The sequence below is a fragment of the Dendrobates tinctorius genome, unplaced genomic scaffold (assembly GCF_039654945.1).
Source record: "Dendrobates tinctorius isolate UK_male_01 unplaced genomic scaffold, ASM3965494v1 ptg000045l, whole genome shotgun sequence".
Lineage (NCBI taxonomy): Eukaryota > Metazoa > Chordata > Amphibia > Anura > Dendrobatidae > Dendrobates > Dendrobates tinctorius.
Window position 1 is genome coordinate 7,880,865 of NW_027361713.1, and position 21,320 is coordinate 7,902,184.

General features: G+C 46.9%; 1 protein-coding gene across 1 annotated transcript in view; it reads right to left on the reverse strand.

The window, feature by feature from the left end:
* ITPR3 (inositol 1,4,5-trisphosphate receptor type 3) overlaps window positions 1-21,320 on the reverse strand; it is a 580,258-nt gene that overhangs the window by 387,445 nt on the left and 171,493 nt on the right. Inside the window, exon 14 of the mRNA XM_073575604.1 lies at window positions 5,487-5,628. Coding sequence (XP_073431705.1) covers window positions 5,487-5,628 — 142 coding nt within the window. The remainder of the gene's footprint in view (window positions 1-5,486; window positions 5,629-21,320) is intronic.

Here is a 21,320-nt window from a genome sequence, read left to right on the forward strand (position 1 = left end):
GACCCATTCAGGTGAAAGGGTCTGTGCACATGTTAGTGTGTTTCCAAGGTCAGAGTGTTTCCAAGGACTGTGTGTCCGTGGGCAAAACACAATGACATGTCCATTTTTTAATGTCAGCACGGGACGCAAAACCTCCCACACACATTTACACGGATAACACACATGGATGTCATCCGTGTGACACACTTCGGCGCAGGGGAAGAAACGTTACAGTAAGCGTTGTTCTAAGCGCCAGATGCTGAACACGGCTCTCATCATTCTCCCCTGCTCTGCCGGCAATCTAAGTGATAAAAGAGACAGCACACGGCAGATGATGGGACTATTACTCCCATCAGCCTACCCCTGCTGCCACTAATAATAGTGACAGCAGGATCGAATGATGGGGGTATATATCAGCCGCCGCCTGCACTATAAGTACATAAATAAATGAAAAAAAAAATGGCATGGGTTCCCCCCTATATTTTCTATAACCAGCCAGGCAAAACTCACAGCTGGGGGCTGCAACCCTAAGCTATCAGCTTCAGCAAGGTTGGTTATCAAAAATAGAGGGGCCCCCACGCAATTTTTTAATTACATAAATAACTGTATTTTGTTATTTTTAAATAAAAATGGAAAACTGTGCTTTGTTTTATTTCTAATAAAAGATTTTATTCTGGCTGTCTCTATTTACCATACAACTATAGGATTAGTAATGGATAGGTGTCTTATGAATGCCTCACCATTAGTAATCCATGGGCTTGATGTCACCTGACAATGCAAAGGTGACATCAACCCCACAAATATGAACCCCATTTGCCATTGCTACAGGGCAAGTAGGATGCGCCAGAATTGGCGCATCTAATAGATGTGCTTTTCTGGGTGGCTGCATGCTGCTATTTTTAGGCTGGTGGGGGTCAATATCCATGGCCCCTTATCAGCCTGAGAAAACCAGCCCCAGCTATCAGTTTTAGCAAGGCTGGTTGTCAAAAATGGGAAGGACCCCACACTTTTTTTTAATTATTTAAATAATTTTAAAAAAAACAGCGTGAGGACCCCTCTATTCTTGATAACCAGGATCATATCATGGCTAGGAACATAAGAATAAAACATAACCTTTAATTGGTATATTAAAATTAGCCAATTTATACCTAGGACATACACAAATAAATTATCACAAAGTGCAAGTGCTCATGATCAACTGTGCTTTAATAAAAAATGGTTAGATGTCACCAATATACATTCTTATTCATTTCCCTCCAGGTCAGTCCACCATTAAGGAGAATGGAAGGTGGCGGGGAGAAGTTAATAATAAAATAATCCCTCTCTTTCTCCTTGTCGTGTCCCTGCTTTGCTCCTGTCCTAAAAAGGGCAGGAGAAAGAGAAGGATTATTTTATTATTAACTTCTCCCCCCTTCTCCCCCATTCTCCTTAACGGTGGATAGACCTAGGAGGAAATGAATAAGACCGTATATTGGTGAGATCTAATCATTTTTTATTAAAGCACAGTTGATCATGAGCACTTGCACTTTGTGATAATTTATATGTGTCTGTCCTAGGTATACATTGGCTAATTTTAATATAATGATTAAAGGTTAAGCTTTATTCTTATGCTCCTAGCCATGCTATGATCCTATTGTATGTGATTGGTTGGGCATCTTGTGGATTAGGGCCCCATCACACATAGCGATCTCGCTAGCGAGATCGCTGTGTGTGACAGCGATCAGTGACCGGCCCCCCTGCCGGTATCCCGGATCGCTGTAGGAAAGCCCTGGACTTTTCTTTGGTCGCTGGTCTCCTGCTGTCCAGCACGCATCGCTGCGTGTGACAGGCGGGAGACCAGCGATCAGCTGGTAATTAATGTACACATCGAGTATCCAAGGGTCGTGCGTCCCTTAGAAACCCGATGTGTACGTTAGTTACCAGCGCGCTGATGCAGGGAGCTGGTAACTAAGGTACACATCGGGTATCTAAGGGACACACGTCCCTTGGATACCCGATGTGTACCTTAGTTACCAGCTCCCTGCATCAGCGCGCTGGTAACTTACTAACACAGCGAAGCCTCGCACTCGGCGTCGCTCTGCTGATCGCTGGTGAAGCTGTTTGACAGCTCACCAGCGATCATGTAGCGACTCACCAGCGATCCTGACACTTTGATATCGTTGTCGGGATCGCTGGTGAGTCGTTATGTGTGACGGGGTCTTTAGATTAAAAACAGATCCTTTAGCTGTTTATTCTTGATAAGCAAACTTGCTTAAGCTGACAGCTGAGGGTTGCAGCCCTTGCTGTGAGTTTTTCCTGGCTAGTTATAGAAAATATAGGGGAACCCACAACGTTTTTTAATTTATTTATTTATTTATTTATTTATAGCACATGAATACCCCTATCAGCCACTCCTGCTGTCACTGTTATTAGCGGCATCAGGGGTAGGCTGATGGGAGTAATAGTTTCATCAGCAGCCACCAGCTGTCTATTTTATCATTTAAATATAACTCTCATCATTCTCCCATGCCCGCGCCGATCGCCGGCAGAGCAGGGGAGAATGATGACAGCCGTGTTTCGCACTCGGCGCCGGGGAACAGTGTTTACTGTAACGCTTCTTCCCGGTGCCCGTCTATGTGGTACTGATGCGGCACACGGATGCCAGACGTGTGCCGCAAGTATTACATACACGGACACTGACATTTGTTACCGTGTGAAAGAGGCCTTTTAACGAGTTTTTATGTTTGGTAGCTGTCACACACTAGAAGACACTTTTTATTGCAAAAAATAGTTTTTGCATCCCCATATTTTGAGAGCTATCATTTTTCCATATTTTGCCCCACAGAGTCATGTGAGGTCTCGTCATTTGGGGAATGTGTTGATGTTATGTATTGGTACCATTTTTGCGCACATGACATTATTTTATCGCATTCTATTCCGATTTTTGGGAGGCAGAATGAACAGAAACCAGCAATACAGGAAGGTCTTTTTCTTGGGGGGGAGCGGGGGGGGGGGTTATGCCGTAGTAAAATTGATAAGGCAGTTTCATTCTTCGGGTTAGTACAATTACGGCGATACCTCACTTATATTTTTTTTATGTTTTGGCAATTTTATACAATAAAAACTATTTTATACAATAATTATTTATTTTTGCATCCCTTTATTCTGAGAACTATAACTTTTTTATTTTTCCACTGATGATGTACCATGTTTCTTTATACCCGTTATTTTGATTTTTATTCCACTTTTTGTCTGGCGGTATGATGATAAAGCATTATTTTTTGCCTTGCTTTTTATTTACTTTAATACGGTGTTTCTGAAGGGGTTAACTAGTGGGACAGTTTTATAGTTTGGGTCATTGCGGACATGGCAAATACTGTATGTGTACTTTTATTGTTTAGATTTTTTTTTTCATTCAAATATTTATTTTGAGATACAACATCTCTTGATTTTTATTATTATTTTGATTTTTTTTACATTTTTACAATTATGTAAAAAAAAATTTTTTTTATTTACTTTTTTCTAACTTTTTTACTTTGTCCCAATATGGGACACTCATTTTTTGCAGGCTAATAGCCTCTATAGCATGGAGATGAAGCAGACTCCCCATGCTATAGAAACTGTGAGCTCTGCACTGACAGAGAAACTTGCTGATCACGCACTGCGCATCATCAGCAAGTTTCTTAGCTCTGGTGACCCGGATGTCATCATGACGACATCGAGTCACCATGGCAAGGATCAAGACACTGCGTCACGCTGCGGGGTCTCCGATCCAAAGGCAGAGGGGCTGTCAGCCCTCTGCCAGCTTCCAGAATGCTGCGATCGTGTTCGATTGCAACATTTCGGGGATTAAAGTGCCGGGAGAGGTCGGTGACCCCTCCTGGCACCTAATGTCGTGCTTCAGCTGTCATAATCAGCTGGCACGCGGCACCGATCGCCCACGCACCTCCCATATGCATGGGCGATCGCTCGGACGTAATATTATATCCATGGTCAAATTGGCCCAGGGCACATGGAAGGAATATTACGTTCCATGTCAGAAAGAGGTTAAAGTCTTGACCTCAACCCAACTGAACTATTGTAATGAGACCTGTAGCGAACTGTGCATAGATAAACGCCAACCAAACTCAATGAACTTAAACATTTTGAAAAAGAAAGTGCAAAAATTCCTCCATAACATTGTGAAAGACTGTAAAGTCATGTAGAAATCAATTATTGCTATCTTAAGTCGTCATTCAAGGTATTGATTATGGGGTTTACCTACATTTTCACACACTACTTCTACATTTTGACTTAGTTTTTTGTTATGAATGGGCACCGAGGAGGATAGCAGGCCCAGGCTAAGCCACAGAAAACCAGAGAGGTTGGTAACTAAGCGGATGCAGACCCCTGATCCTGTCCACACAACTAGCAGTAGCCGTGGAGCGTACCTACGATGATCCTAGACGCCTCGGCACAGCCGGAGAGCTAACTAAGCCTAAAGCAAGAAAGGGGAAATCTAAACTGCCCCAGAGCAGACCCCAAAGGAATAGATAGCCCCCAAACATACTGTCGGTGAGACAAGATGAACATACAAACGCAGGCAGAAAAATAGACTGAGCAAACAATGGGGCCTACACTGACTAGACAGGACAGGAAAGGAAAGACACTGTCTGCAATCACGCAAAAAAACCTGCAAAAGTCCTACACGTCTGATGCAAAAAACACTGAACTCACACGACTTCATCCCCCCACTATATCAGCACTCTGGTATATTCTGAAAGCAAAGCAAAAAGAGTCCAATATAAAAGGGGACAAAACAAACTGGCACATGCAGTAACATATGGGCGGTGATTCAGTACAGCCCCAGCCGGAGCTAGCTGACCTGCACAAAGCAGAGAAAGACAAAACCAGATCAAATGCAAACAGAATAGCAAATGAACCAATTAGCTGAACATGCAGGGAAAGAGCAGGAGACATCAGACCTCAGGAGGCACTGGAAAAAAATCACCAGCAGGGATAGAGGGAATCAGCTGTCTTAAATCCCAATCAGAAACCCCAGATCTCCAATCGTCTTCCTCATTATCAGGGGCAAACCTCTGTCAATCAGATCAGCTCCACTACCTCCAGTAAGCACCAGAGGGAGCTCAGAAAGAGAACTCTCAATCTAAACCAGCTCCACTATCTTCAGTAATCATCAGAGGGAAGCCAGAGAGAGAATTCACTACAGTTTTTGCTAAATAAATAATGACACAGAGTAATTTGTCATGTGTTTCCGCTCATCAGAGGTTGTGCTTAACTAATTTTAAGACCTTCTAGGGACCAGATTTTTTTTTACTATATTCTGATATAGAAAAATATAGAATTCAAATAATATGTATTTCAATTTTCTTATGGCTGCATTAGCATATACCAATACCAAAGAAAAACACAACATCAGATAAAAAGATTAAAAAAAAAACATTAAGAGACAGTGTAAGTCAGAAAATATAAAAGGGAAGAAAATCCATAAAAACCCAATAAATATAAATAATATTAATCTATCCAACCTGCTTAAGTATGTTCTGCTCCCTCATGAGCTTTTGACGCTCTCTGTTGGGCTTGGCAATCACTATCTCCAACACATTTTGACCATTGTTTGGAGCATCCACCACAAAGAAAACCAAATCTTCTAAGAGTTTGATGGCAAACCTTTAAAAAAAAAAAATGTGACTGTTACATTTACAACATTCTTACAATAAACTGAAAAGAAATGTCAAATATATTATACAAAGTTAGTGTACTGAAATCACTTCTACTACTTATATTATGGCAGTATAAAGAATATTAGAGATTATGAAATACTAGATGGAGGCTATCGCATCGGGAGTGCGGTAATGTCACGATGGGGGCAGGCTTTGCAGCGTTGAGAATCCCCCCCCATGAGAATCCACCCACCTATCCACGCACTCTTTCCCCTTGTGCTGACTTTTCCCATCTGTGCTCTCTTCTCTGACCTGTCTACCCCATGTGCTATCCCCCTTGTCTGCTGTCTCTCTCCTTCCTGTGCTGTTTTCTCCCACAATGTGCTGTCCTGTTTGAGCTGTCTCCCCCCTGTGCTCTGTCTGTCTCACCCCTGTGTCTGATCATGTACAGAACATACCACAGGTCCTGGGCAGGGGAGGAAGCAAAAGACAATACTGACATTACAGCAGGCAATCGCAGAGGATACATTTTGTGAGGTACAATATTGTTTAAAAACAGTCAGTGAAATGTGAGAGTGTGAGAGTGTGAGTGTGTGACTGCGTGTGTGAGTGTATGTCTCTGTGAGTGAGTGTGAGTGTGTGTAAGTGTGGTGCATACGTCATATAGTGTGTGTGTGTGGTGTGTATGGCGTATAAAGTGTGTGAGTGGGTGTGTATGTGGTGCGTACAGTGTGTGTGGTGCGTACGGCGTATAGAGTGTGTGTGTGGTGCGTACGGCGCATAGAGTGTGTGTGTGGTGCGTACGGCGTATAGTGTGTGTGTGTGGTGCGTATAGTGTGTGTGTGTGCGCGCGTGTGTTTGTGTGATGCGTACAGCGTATAGTGTGTGTGTGTGCGGAGCATACAGCGTATAGTGTGTGTATGGTGCATACAGTGTATAGTGTGCGTGTGGTGCGTACAGCGTATAGTGTGTGTGTGTGTGTGGTGTGTACAGCGTATAGAGTGTGTGTGTGTGTGGTGCATACAGCCTATAGAGTGTATGTGTGGTGCGTACGGCGTATAGAGTGTGTGTGTGTGGTGCATACAGCGTATAGAGAGAGTGTGTGTGTGGTGCATACGGCATATAGAATGTGTGTGTGTGTGGTGCGTACAGCGTATTGTGTGTGTGTGGTGTGTGTGTGTGTGTGTGGTGCGACGGTGTTCCGCTGGTGGTATCGCGCAATAGGTTGGTACCAGCAGCAGTTTCCACATTGAGACACCCATCACTTGGGTGTCCCAATAAGGCGGTCGGTGAGCTTCCTCCGCTTGAAATTCTGGGATACGGTGACATCTGGACAGAACAGGAAAGGAAAACATTACAAGGCAATTATATAAATAGATGACAATTACGGTAAGAGTGTCAGTTATTGTTAAAGGAAAATGTATTAATCTGCTTTGACAATTATGTAACTGGAGTTTGTGTCAGATTGTGGCACAATCTAGATTTATGCTTTAATAAAAAATACTTGATACATTATATTTTATTGACCCAGATTGCTAAGAAGGATATTGTCACGATGACCAATCCTGTGTGAAGTGACCCGCAGGCCGGTAACTAAAACAACATGACGCGGCACGTGATAATGTCCTGTGTGACACGGCCCGCAGGCCGGTAACTAAAACAACAAGACACGGGGAAACAGTTACAACGGTGGGCCCTGCGATAGGGAAAGGGGACGTGGAGACCTCCTGCACTCCCCTGATTCAGTGTCCCTAACGCTCCTAACATTCCCTATGCCGGTTCCGCACCGGGCGCCGATCAGGAACCTGTCGCCCTAGCACACCCTACACCTATCCCTTGCTAGGGAGCTGGGTGGTGCAGGCACTGGCCCCACCGCTGTACTAATACACACTAAGGAAAAACACAAACAGGGAAACACCACCTAGCTCTACTCTGTTGCACTTGCTCCTGGCAACAGAGTCCACCACCAGAACACAGCTTTCCTCCTGAATCGCCGCCACCAAGCTCCGTCAGAGCCACAAGGAAATTCCTCATGACTCCCTCCACACGAGGGCCAAGACAGTGCCGCAAGGAACGCCCTCCAGCTCCCTCCTCCACCAAGGATGGCCAAAATGAACACCATCACCAACACTGACCACAACACCTGTGACCCTTCCACAGCAGAGCCAGAGCAACCACACCTGCACTACAATCACGTGCACCTAACCAAAGAAACCAGAGCGCAATGATGCCCACCACCACCGGGGGCAAACTCGGAACAAACGACACCACAGTGCAACAATCCCAATGGCCACCGGCGGCAAAAACCAAACCCAAGCACAGCTCAAGAAAAAAAAAAAAGGTTACCTGTGCTTTTTATCATTCCTGATCCAGCATGGATCATGACAGTACCCTCCCCTTAATGAGGGGCCTCTGGACCCTCAAGACCGCTCCTCATCAGGGAACCACCTACAGCGGGGACGTCCAGACCCAGAGTTCACCCCAGCAACTACCTGCACATCAGGTTGATGACAAACGAGCCTGCTGGTATTGGCAACGTTTCTGGAGGCACCACACATCTCCGAAGCGCTGACCTGGAGAACGAGTTGTGTATGTGCATGTTTGGTATGAGCTGGTAACACTCCACAACACACTTCCACTGGATGTATTTTGGTGGCCACCCATACACGCTCGTTGACACACAGGTCCAGACCTGAACGTTTATTGCCATTCGTTCGTTTGTCACCATTTGGAGAACTCTTTCTGGGATTGACAACAGAGGCGTCCCCCTGTGTCACCACACTCACACCCCCGCACTTCACCAAGGGGTACACCCCCCTCCAACCCCTTCCACCACGAGTTCTGCGCCTCCCAGGGTTGGCCAATGGCGAGGGTTGAGACTTGCCCCTACTCTCCTGCAGCACATCTGCTGCTCCCTCCGGAGAGGAAGGGGTCCGTTGAAGAGAGACGGCAGAGACAGTAGTTCTTAGGCAGCAGCCCTCACACGAGTGCCCCCAGCTGACCACTTCCCTCGCCTGCCAATCTATTACCGGGTTGTGTCTTTTCAGCCAAGGGAGGCCTAAAACAATAGGTACTGGCATTCCCTCCAAGACGTAGCATGACAAGGACTCCTCAAGATGTCCTATACGCAGATGGATATTCTCTACAACTTGGGTCAAGCTCCCCTGGCTCAGTGGAACAGAGTTTATGGCCTGGACGCTTATAGGCTGGGCTAGCGTCCTACAACTCAGACCATGAGTCTGGACAAAGCGAGCATCCACCAGACTGACTCCTGCTCCGCTGTCCACAAGCACCGGTATCACCTCCGGTACCCCGCCAGCCAAGACCTCTGCTGACATGGTACCTTGGGAGGGCAAAATGGAGGAAATGTATACTCCCTGGTCGCCTCCCTCCAAGCAACCAGGGGAATGCGGCTTCTCAGGTGGCACAGATAATTTGGCGTGCAATGGGCAAGCCTTCAGGACATGACCAGTCTGCCCACAGTTCAAACATGCCGACACCAATCCCCGAACCGTAGGCAGCTCCGAATACAAACTAGCTCCTCCTACTTGCATAGGTTCGTCAGGAGGCTTGGCATGAACTGGGCAGGCTCTCATAAAATGGCCAGGCTTCCCACAGGAAAAGCATACCCCCCCACCACGACGAGCCGCAGACACCCCCTTTTTTGTATCAACAACACAGGGCGGTCTGGGTTCCTCCGTCCGCACTGGTGGGTCCTCCTCCCTAGCGAGGACATCAGGGGGCACTTTTTGTATATGTCTTTCCCTAAGGCACCTATCCACCCGGATGGCAAGGGACATGGCGGCCTCCAGCGACCTGGGGCCGGCGTACTGCACCAGAGTATCCTGCAACTTTGGAGACAAACCCTGTACAAATTGACTCCTAAGTGCAGGGTCATTCCACTGAGTGTTAGTGGCCCATCTCCTAAACGCTGAGCAGTACTCCTCAGCAACCCGGGCTCCCTGTTTACACCTACGGATTCGGGATTCCGCCAGGGCGATGCCATCAGGATCCCCATACACAAGCGCCAAAGCCGTAAAAAACTCATCCACGGACTCTAATGATGGAGAATCGTCCGGTAGGGAGAAGGCCCAGGATTGGGGATCCCCTTTAAAAAGGGATATAATAATTCCCACCCGTTGCTCTTCACTCCCTGATGAACGAGGACGCAGCCTGAAATATAATTTACAGGCTTTGTGAAACACCAAGAATTGATCTCTCCCTCCAGAAAATCTGTCAGGGAGGGATATCTTGGGTTCTGGTTGAGCCTGTTCCTGAACCAAAGCCCCCAGAGCCCACCAACAGCCGCAGCTGCCACACCAACCCTCCGCGCAGCCCCCTAATCTCATTAGTAAGGATCTGTAGCATTTGGGCAAAGGGCTGAACTGGGTCCATGGCTCAGCAGAAAAAAAAAGTCATAGGTTGGTGATAATGTCACGATGACCCGTCCTGTGTGACGTGACCTGCAAGCCGGTAACTAAAACAACAAGACGCGGCACGTGATACTGTCCTGTGTGACACGGCCCGCAGGCCGGTAACTAAAACAACAAGACACGGGGAAAGGGGAAACAGTTACAACGGTGGGACCTGTGATAGGGAAAGGGGACGTGGAGACCTCCTGCACTCCCCTGAGTCAGTGTCCCTAACGCTCCTAATGTTCCCTATGACGGTTCCGCACCAGGCGCCATTCAGGAACCTGTCGCCCTAGCACACCCTACACCTATCCCTTGCTAGGGAGCTGGGTGGCGCAGGCACTGGTCCCACCGCTGTACTAATACACACTAAGGAAAAACACAAACAGGGAAACACCACCTAGCTCTACTCTGTTGCACTTGCTCCTGGCAACAGAGTCCACCACCAGAACGCAGCTTTCCTCCTGAATCGCCGCCACCAAGCTCCATCAGAGCCACAAGGAAATTCCCCATGACTCCCTCCACACCAGGACCAGGACAGTGCCGCAAGGAACGCCCTCCAGCTCCCTCCTCCACCAAAGATGGCCGAAATGAACACCATCACCAACACTGACCGCAACACCCGTGACCCTTCCACAGCAGAGCCAGAGCAACCACACCTGCACTACAATCACGTGCACCTAACCAAAGAAACCAGAGCGCAATGACGCCCATCACCACCGGGGGCAAACTCAGAACAAACGACACCACAGTGCAACAATCCCAATGGCCACCGGGGCCAAAAACCAAACCCAAGCACAGCTCAAGAAAAAAAAAGGTTACCTGTGCTTTTTATCAGTCCTTATCCAGCATGGATCATGACAGATATATAATGTTTTGGGTATAGCAAGGCCCTTGCTTTTTTGAAGATGTGGCCCAGATGCCTAGTGCTCTGCTGAGATAAGTCATCAGGAAAAACGGACGATTTATGCAGGAAATGGTGGATAAGTCTGGAGTGATGCGAATAAGAATTCCCCATAATAGAGAAGACAAGATACCCAGGGAAGTGGGTATGGTTCCATTCCTCATGGTGGGGACAGTGGAGAGTCTTGACAATATGCGGATTCTTCTCACATTTAGGGTTGCCCATTTCAAAGACGTACAGCAGCTAAGGCTGGAAAGAGCGAGAATCAAGAGACAATGTCGCTGCCAAAGATGGAAGCCATCTTTAAATCATGGTACTCAACAAAGTGGGGGTCCGCCCAGTAATAGACGGGCCACAGCAGAAGCTAGAGACAAATGGTGCAACAGGTCTCTAGGCGATGAAGAAAGACACCAACTGAGAGCTTGCCGAAGACATCCTGAAGATAGTGGTCATACTAGGTTGAGGGGTAGTGAATACCCTGTTAAACCAATGCTGAAGGTCCTAGACAAGAGACCTAACAGGGTATGTGATGATACCGAGTTGGTCCTGACTGTAGATACAGACCGCCAGGGGAGGGGGAGGTTTAACCAAGTCACGACTCGGGATGGTGAGATGACAAAGTCTGATGCCGCATTTGTCACTAAAAGGAACTTGGTGACAGTGACGGACGGTAGCTCTATAAGGAATCAGTTACCAATGAGGGATCATGTTCCGGGAGTCAATGCTCATAGTAGATGGAGAGGGTCCCCTCGACTTTTAGCTCGAGACGACATCTTTTCTCGGGGCCCTGGACTGTGGTCATGTGTTCATCCCCACTGTGTTTGAACAGGGGGGGAGGGTATGTGATGTACCAACTAGTGATATACTGAAAAGCAGGTATGTATCGCACAAACAGAGATCTGCTGCAATCTGAATCCAGGACAGGTTGCTGAGTCTCGTTGTCCCACAAACCTGTATATTAATAAAGGACTGGATTTTATGGTTAACCAGAAAATGATGAGTGGGACTGGTTAACCACATACCTCCTGGGAGGGGGAATGCTCCTGTGATATCAGACAGGTCCTATATGCCTCCTGGTTGCACCACATGGAGAGGAGGATGACCATGTGTGAGACTGGAGCTGGCTGGAGCGCCTGAGAGTCCAGGGAGCAATGAAGGTCTGGACTACTGACAGGACCAATGTGAAGCCAGGCTGGGAAACCTGAGAATCTGTTAAGCAGGTAACTCCAGAGCCTGGGGGATTGGGAACTGATGGGCGTCAGGTATTAAACTGTGCGGACATAACCGCAGTTGATAATGGACTGTATGTTAGGTCTGTGATGTGTGCATGACCTACAGTGGTTTATGATGATGTAATATACCAGAGCTGGACTTATAAAAAGGAAGAAATGGCTGCTCTTTGTTTAAATATTGCTGCTAAGTGAGTGAACTCTAACCCGCTTTGTGATCGCTACGTCACAACCAACAGTTGTCTCCTTTTCACCCAGTGTCATATGTATGGTTTTGTAGCCCATTCCAGCTTTGTGTAGGTCTATGATCTTGTCCCTGACATCCTTATATAGCTCTTTGGTCTAGCCCATGTTGAAGAGGTTAGAGTCTGACTGATTAATTGAGTCTGTGGACAGGAGTCTTTTATAAAGGTGACTATGTAAGACAGCTGACTTTAATGCAGGTAACAAGTTGATTAGGAGCATCTAACTGGTCTGTAGGAGCTAGAACTCTTAAAGATTGGTAGGGGATCAAATACTTATTTCTCACTGCAAAATGCAAATAAGTTTAAATAATTTACACAACGTGATTTTCTGGATTAGAATATCAAAAATATATCTCTCAATGTTAAAATTAACCTACCCTTACAATTATAGACTGTTCATGTCCTTGTCAGTGGGTAAACTTACAAAATCAGCAAGGGATCAAATAATTATTTCCTTCACTGTGTTTTTATATGGACATGTAAGGCCATGTGCACACGATGCAGATTTGCAGCGTTTCCGCAGCGGATTTTACCGCGCAGAAACGTTGCATATCCGCATTGTGATGTACAGTATCTTTAAAATGAATGAAAAAAAAAAACGCTGTGCAGACGCTGCGGATTTTTCCGCGCGGTTTTCCTGCGGTACAAAATCCGCAGCATGTTACTTCTTTTGTGCGGTTTTCTATCTCCCCTGTCACCAAATCCGCAGGGGGAAGACCGCAATGGAAAACCGCACAAAAACCGCATGAAAACCGCGTGAAAAAAGGAAGAAATCCGCAGGAAAAATGCAGGTCATTTGACCTGCGGTTTTCTTCCATTCTGCACGGAAAAATCCGCAGGGCTCAAAACCCCGTCTGCACTCAGCCTAAAGGGGTCTTAATTGTATGTAGCAGGTTCAGGAGCTGACCCCACTCCGTACTGAGCATATGTTGGCTGTTGTACATAGCCAGCATCAGCCTGTAACAGCAGTGATCAGTGCACACCTCAGTTGCAGCTGTATTAAAGTGGATGTTCGGGACTTTGTTGAAAGAAAAAAAAATTATACCTAAAAACTAACAGGCAGGTAGTTGCTCCCTACCTGCCTGTTGTGCGGCTCAAGAGTGGTCACAGACGGCTCCAGCCTGCAATTTAGATGCTTCTGTCACGTGAGCAGAGCGGCGGCTTATTTTCCTCTCTGCTCTGTTGTTAAGGAAGGGATTGCTGTTGCCATTCAGAGTAGCAGCCGCTTCTCTGCTGCCTAACTGGGGGGGAGCAGGCTGTCAATCAGCATGACGTCAGCAGTCATTATTGTCAACAAAGCAGAGAGGAAAAGCCGCCGCTCTGCTTGATGTAATGGAAGCCGCAGAATATCAGGCAGGAGCAGGCTGTGACCTAAGAATGGCACCGAGCACAATAGGCAAGTAGGTAGCAACTAGAGCTTTAGACATTTAGGTATATATATATATATATATATATATATTTATTTTTTTTAACAGTCCCGAATATTCCTTTTAAGTTTTTAAAAGCCCTTATCAGTCTCTGACAGCAACAATTAGTGCAATGGCCAGTGCATGTACTCATCAGCTCCCATCAGCCCCCTTGTGACACAGCTGCAGGTTGCTGATGGGTTGCTGCCATTTTGGCCATCTTATTAAGCCCATTAAAAGACTCGAGCACCTAGGAAGATGTCACAATCAAAGTGCTGGGAAGGTATTACACTCACTTTGAAGTCAGCGCTGACTGGAACAGCTCCTAAACTGCCACTATGACAGGAAGTGAGTGGCAGCAGGGAGAATAAAATGTAATTTTCTCCCTGTAGCCAATATTTTTCCTGTAAGCAGTGTGGTGTGACAGGTGATCGCGTGGTTAATGGGAGATATGTCACATGGAGGGATGCTCCCTGCGATGCAACCCGGAGTATTTTGCCTATAGTGTACATGAGCACTAAAGATGTCATTTAGTGCACTGGGTGCGGAATGTTCTCCGTTTTGCCTGAAGATATGTGTATGTTCAGGACATGTGGTGAAGTCCTGACCATGTGACCAGCTCATGTGATCCATACCTCACCTATGGGTGTGGTTACAGGGCTATGTAATTAAGGTGTTTAGCACATGTGAGAGAGACTGTGAGGAGGTCTGGCAGAGTGTGGACAGACTTCCATGTGTCCAGGTGGGACACTACAGAGAGTGGTCTGTGTTCCAAGGAAGGAGAAGCCTTCCTGTGTCTGCGGCTGCAGATAGAGCGCTGCTCTGGACATTGCCCTGACCTGTGTGCACAGGACCTGAGGGAACACAGCCCAGCTAAGGACTGTTTATGTGCTGTCTCTGGTTTATGGAGTAATAAACCCTGTGAAATTTTAAAGGAACGTGCCTCATGTTTGACTCCCGCCGCACCTAAGCGAGTCGAATCCCTACAATTGGTGACAGACTGCGGGCAGCGATTCCCAGGAGCACAGACGGTATGGAAAATCGTGAGTAATACTGACCGAGGTCAGAGGAAATGACTGTATGGAGATTTGTGGGATGCCTATGAGGAGAAGAGGTACCCGAGAACCTGTGTGGCTGACACCAGCAGGTAACGGACAGGAATCCGTGTTGCACTGACCAGAGTCAGGGAGAGACTGTGCTTGTGTTTTTTTTTTCCCTTTTCCTCGCTTCTCTGCAAAAAAAAAAAAAAAAATCCTGAAAGTGCTTGCTGTGGCTCAGTACGCTCACGAAGGTCTCGCAGCGCGGGGACCTGATGTTTTTTCTTTTTGGGATCTCCTCTTTGAGCATTGGTAGCAGACGCTGTCTGTCTACACCATCCTGCTGCAGCTTTATGGCATGTGACTAAGCGGATACAGTAGTTGTGGCTTTACACAACTATTAAGGGTGAGTACCCTGTATTATGTCCTTATACCCATTATACCTGCACTGGTAAGGCCCTATGGGCGCGCTTTTGTGGTTTTTTTATCTTTGAGGGTGACAAGTGGCTTCCGGTGGATCGGCGGGTCCTCGAAGATGACGCAGCAGGAGCTGCAGAAACACCAGCAGCTGCTTGTGAGCAACGGCAGGAGCTGGGGCAGTGCTAGAAGGAATTGGTGTGGTGTCGTGCTTAAAGGGCCAGTACCAGAAAAAGGCATAAACTGTACTGTGTGAACTGTGGCCTAAGAGGTTCTGCAGGACAGACATGGGGAGATCCCGTAAAGGGGTGGAGTCCCAAAAGGGGGCGGTGGCCCAAATCGGGGTGGTAGCCCGTAAAGGGGTGGAGTCCCCAAAGGGGGCGGTGGCCCAAATTGGGGTGGTAACCCAAAATGGGGTGGAGTCCCGGGAGGGGGCGGCAACCCAAAGCGGGGTGGTGGTCCAGAAAGGGGCCAAGTTTGAAGAAGTGACAGCACTGGGTGACTCAGTAGGTACGTCTGGAGTACCGCAGTGTATGTGCAGGTCTTTTCCAGAATGTGGAATATCCTTTCCAGGTAGTAATGACGGGCCACAGATGTGTACAGTGATGCTGCACCGGGAAGGAGCCTTTGGTCGGCTGGAATCAGAGAATCAGGTGACTCTGACAGGAACTCCTCTCACTTTCTCTCTGTCCGAGAAAAACGTCAGGGTTCGCTGTAAACACGGGGTCACGGTGAACTATGCAGTAGACAGAGTAGTGTTTGAGGGGACCAAAGGTGGTGAGTGCCAAGGGGGAGGGATACCACGGGACTTAGTCTATGCCTGGGAGAGGGGCCGGGACTTTGTTTTGTTTGATGACGTTTGGTCGGACGATGGAGATGCTTCGACTGTGGGGCCAGCGGACACTAAGATAGTGACGGCTCCTGACGTAGACAGGTCAGAGGTAGAACTGACCGGAAGGAGAAGGACATCTGCCCAACTTACGGACCTGACGTCTCGTGACATGACGGATGGTGGGCTGGGAGATGAGACGACTGTGAGTAGCTCGGTCAGTGAACCAACACTACAGTGCCCCTTCTGGCTGGATGGAGAACGGGTGATGGGATTGTTAGACCCTGGGAGTCCGGTATCTGTGCTAAAAACCACTCCTGGACGTTCTGTGTCGCCTGGGACAGTGACGAGAGTGAATGGCTTTGGTGGGGACGATAAAGAACTTTTGACAGCATACCTCTACATTGACACGACTGAGAGTTCCACGTACCATGTAGTGACAGTAGACCCAGACTTACAGTATACTATGGTAATAGGGCGGGACTTAGAAGCCCTGTGGGACTGGTGGACAAAAGGAGAAGTGTCTGTTGATATAATGTGTATGGGAGGTAATGGTGTGAAAAGTCCGCCTCCTAAAGTTGACAGGCCTAAGTTAAACATGACCAGAGAGAACAGTGCATCGGCCCCACTTACAGACATGATGTCACCTGACGGGTACCAGAGAGAGACTGATAGTGGTGTGGTAATTAAAAAGAGTGGACCTGACACCCGAACAGAGAGCAACATGAACATTTCCCATGCGGTGGGGTGTGACACAGGTACCAGGCGTGACTGTAATATGTTATTGCCAGTAGCAACCATTAGGGCTGAAGACAGTGTTTGTCAGACAGAAGCACGAATCCAGTGTAATGACAGTTTGCACCAGGTAGAAGCGCACCTACGAGACTTGGAGCAAGGGCGCGAAGAGATGTGTCAGCAGCTGGCGAGGGTGTGTCTGAAGGTGGCGAGTCTGGAAGTCGCCAACTCCGCGCAGGTGGAGCGGTTGCACCACCTAGAGTCCGAGCTCTTGGCAGGCAAAGCACTGAGACAAGTGACTGAGCACAGAGTGGATGAGCTGGAGAAGGAAGTCTCTGAGCTCAGAGGTCACCTGTCAGCGTGTAAAACCATGAACAAGACCCTGTTGGAAGATATGGAGGTGCTCAGAGAGGCCCAAGAGAAGTATCAACAGGAGATTCTCAGGAGAGAGGATGAGCGTCGCTACCTGGCAGAGGAGCGAGATAAAGTTCTGCAAGAACTCAGTGGAGTAGGAAAAGGTCTTCTACGGGAGAAGTGGATTGGCGAAGACGTACAGCAGCCGTGCCCGCCTGATAGCAAGGCAGAACTGCCAAAGCCCATCTTGGAAAAGGGTCCTGAAGACTGTAAATCTCAGGAAGATGGTGAGCCAAGGGCTGCACAAGACAGTCATCCAATCGTGACAGATATCTTGAGGGAAGTGTCCGTAGGGAACCCAGAGCCATCTGTTCAGGATGAGAGCAAGTCCACGACCTTCAAGGTTGTAATTGAAGTACCAGAAGACATGCAGGAAGCCTGTGCTGAGGAAGGTGTGCATGAGGCCTTTAGGAAGGCTATAGAAGCATGTAGTGTGATCTGGGCACCAGAGACGAAGCAGCTGGTCATACTGTCATCTAAGGAAGTCACAAGGAAGCGGGTTACTATCCTGAGGGATATGCATCTACAATGCCTCCGCACAAGGCAGATGATCCTGTTGGGAAAAAAAGAAGCCGCTCGATGTCTAGAGTGTGCGAGGAAAGTTCAAAGTCAGCAGGGCATTGCAGAAGACATCATTCAAGTGCCCGGAGGTCTGGTGAGGAAAGTCATCGGAAGGTTTGGGAAAGTGATGCAGGACATGGTGAACAGGTCTGGCGTGATGAGAGTGAGGATTCCGGCTGATGACGAAGCCCAGGACAAGGATGAAGATGGGATGGTTCCATTCCTCATTGTTGGGTCCATGGAGAGCCTTGGGAATATCCGGATGCTCCTGGAGTATCGCGTGTCATACCTGAAAGAAGTAGAGCAGCTAAGACTTGAGAGGAAGCAGATCAGTAGAGAGCTGGAGGAAATGGAAAGAAGATGGCCGCCTCCTTCAACTCGCGGTATAGAAAGACAAAGAGGTTCACTTAAGACTGGAAGTCCTAAAGATGGAGATAAGAGAGTACATAGAGATAAATGGAAGGGCTGCTCTCGGGACCTTATAGACCTTAGGAGAAATGGCCAGCAGAGAGAGGACAGTAGGTGGCCTGATGGAAGAGGAAGTAGTGATGCCTCAGTTAGCTCAGAGCTGAGTGACCTAGGCAGGAGACCCTGTAGAAGACGTGGTGACAAAGTCAGTCCAGACAAGAGGTATGGGGGCAAGGGAGTCGCAACACCATACTGACCGCCAGGGATGCGGGTGGTCTGACGTGGGCCCATCTTTATCAAAGAACAAGACAGAGTCGGATAAGGGACGCCTACTGAAGAGTTCACTAGCAGGGCCTGACTTTGATAGACGATTTGACTGGCAGAGACGACCGAGAAGGATCTCTGGTCGAGTAATAGAAAGTGCCAAGCCCCACGGCTTTAGGCAGAGGAGGGGGATATGTGGTGTGACAGGTGATCGCGTGGTTAATGGGAGATATGTCACATGGAGGGATGCTCCCTGCGATGCAACCCGGAGTATTTTGCCTATAGTGTACATGAGCACTAAAGATGTCATTTAGTGCACTGGGTGCGGAATGTTCTCCGTTTTGCCTGAAGATATGTGTATGTTCAGGACATGTGGTGAAGTCCTGACCATGTGACCAGCTCATGTGATCCATACCTCACCTATGGGTGTGGTTACAGGGCTATGTAATTAAGGTGTTTGGCACATGTGAGAGAGACTGTGAGGAGGTCTGGCAGAGTGTGGACAGACTTCCATGTGTCCAGGTGGGACACTACAGAGAGTGGTCTGTGTTCCAAGGAAGGAGAAGCCTTCCTGTGTCTGCGGCTGCAGATAGAGCGCTGCTCTGGACATTGCCCTGACCTGTGTGCACAGGACCTGAGGGAACACAGCCCAGCTAAGGACTGTTTATGTGTTGTCTCTGGTTTATGGAGTAATAAACACTGTGAAATTTTAAAGGAACGTGCCTCATGTTTGACTCCCGCCGCACCTAAGCGAGTCGAATCCCTACAGCAGACAAACCAGGCTTTAAACAATATATACCTGCAGATTGACCCCATATCTGCAGATAAATAGCGTTTCTCAAGGTGACAAGGTGTCTAGAACATTTGTAGAATTGCACTGACTCTTAACATTGTGTAATGTACTATTAGGATTTGTCTGCTTTTACTCTCTATGCGCTGGTCACATCACCGCTTCATATGCTCATCACATCTCATATTTAATTTTTATAGAGACAACACTTTCTCTTCTGCTTCTCTTCAACTTGTTTCAGTTGGGTTTATCAGAAAAAAAGAGTTTGGCATGTGATTGTCTCTATGCAAACTGCATACGGAGCAGTGATCTGACAAGTTCAAAGAGTATGTTAACAGTCATAAGTTTCCAAAAGGGTTTTTTTTACGGATGGTGTTCAAAAGGACCTCACTAGTTAACTATCGCTGTTGCTATCAGTGTGTCAAGAGTGGGAGAAGAAGATTGCATTGACAATCCAACACAATGGGCAGCACTTTGAACACGTTATAAGTGGTCATAAACTAGTAAATAACTCATGAAAGAATAAAGTTACTTTAAAACAAAGCACACCATTGTTTTTCTTGTGAAATTCTCAATATGTTTGATGTGTCACATGACCCTCTTTCCATTGGAAAAAATAAAGTTGGATCCAAAATGGCCGACTTCAAAATGGCCGCCATGGTCGCCACCCATCTTGAAAAGTTTCCCCTCTCCCATATACTAATGTGCCACAAACAGGAAGTTGATATCACCAACCATTCCAATTTTATTTAGGTGTATCCATATAATGGCCCACCCTGTAGAATAAACTTAGTTATGTTCTCATATCTTTATATAGTAAGCTCAGTTATGGTACCATATCTAAGTAGTAAGCTTGGTTCTGGTACCGTATCTATGTAGTAATCTTGATTCTGATACCATATGTATGCAGTCAGCTTGCTTCTGTTCTTGTATCTATGTAGGAGGCTAAGTTCTGTTGCTGTATCTATGTAGTAGACTTAGTAAGCTCGGTTTAGCTCCCTTATCCCTGTAGTAATCTCGGTTCTGCTCCCATAACTCTGTAGTAAGCTCAGTTCTGCTTCCTTATCCCTGTAGTAAGCTTTGTTCTGCTCCTTAATCTCTGTAGTAAGCTTAGTTCTGCTCCCATATCTCTGTAAGCTCAGTTCTGCTCCTACAGCTTTGTAGTAAGCTCGGTTCTGCTCCCTTATCCCTGTAGTAAGCTCGGTTCTGCTCCCATAACACTGTAGTAAGCTCAGTTCTGCTCCCTTATCCCTGTAGTAAGCTTTGTTCTGCTCCTTAATCTCTGTAGTAAGCTTAGTTCTGCTCCCATATCTCTGTAAGCTCAGTTCTGCTCCTATAGCTTTATAGTAAGCTCGGTTCTGCTCCCTTATCCCTGTAGTAAGCTCGGTTCTGCTCCCATAACACTGTAGTAAGCTCAGTTCTGCTCCCTTATCCCTGTAGTAAGCTTTGTTCTGCTCCTTAATCTCTGTAGTAAGCTTAGTTCTGCTCCCATATCTCTGTAAGCTCAGTTCTGCTCCTATAGCTTTGTAGTAAGCTCGGTTCTGCTCCCATAGCTCTGTAGTAAGCTCAGTTCTTCTTCTATCTCTTTAGTAAACTCCTTTCAGTTCACTAATCTATGTAGTAATCTTGGTTCCGTTCTCGTGTCTATGTAGTCAACTTTCTTATGTTGTAGTATCTATGTGTACAGTAAGCTTGGTTCTGCTCCCATATCTATGCAGCAAGCTACGTTCTGTTCCCCTATCTACAAGTGGTTCTCACTAAATTAGAATATACTCAAAAAGTAAATTTATTTCAGTTGTTCAATACAAAAAGTCAATCTCATATATTATATAAAGTCATTACAAACAGAGTGATCTATTTCAAGTGTTTATTTCTGTTAATGTTGATGATTATGGCTTACAGCCAATGAAAACCCAAAAGTCATTATCTCAGTGAATTGTTTGCAATGACTCTATAAAATATATGAGATTCACTTTTTATATTGAAGAACTGAAATAAATTAACTTTTTGATGATATTCTAATAGAAGCACTTGTATGTGCCAGCCTG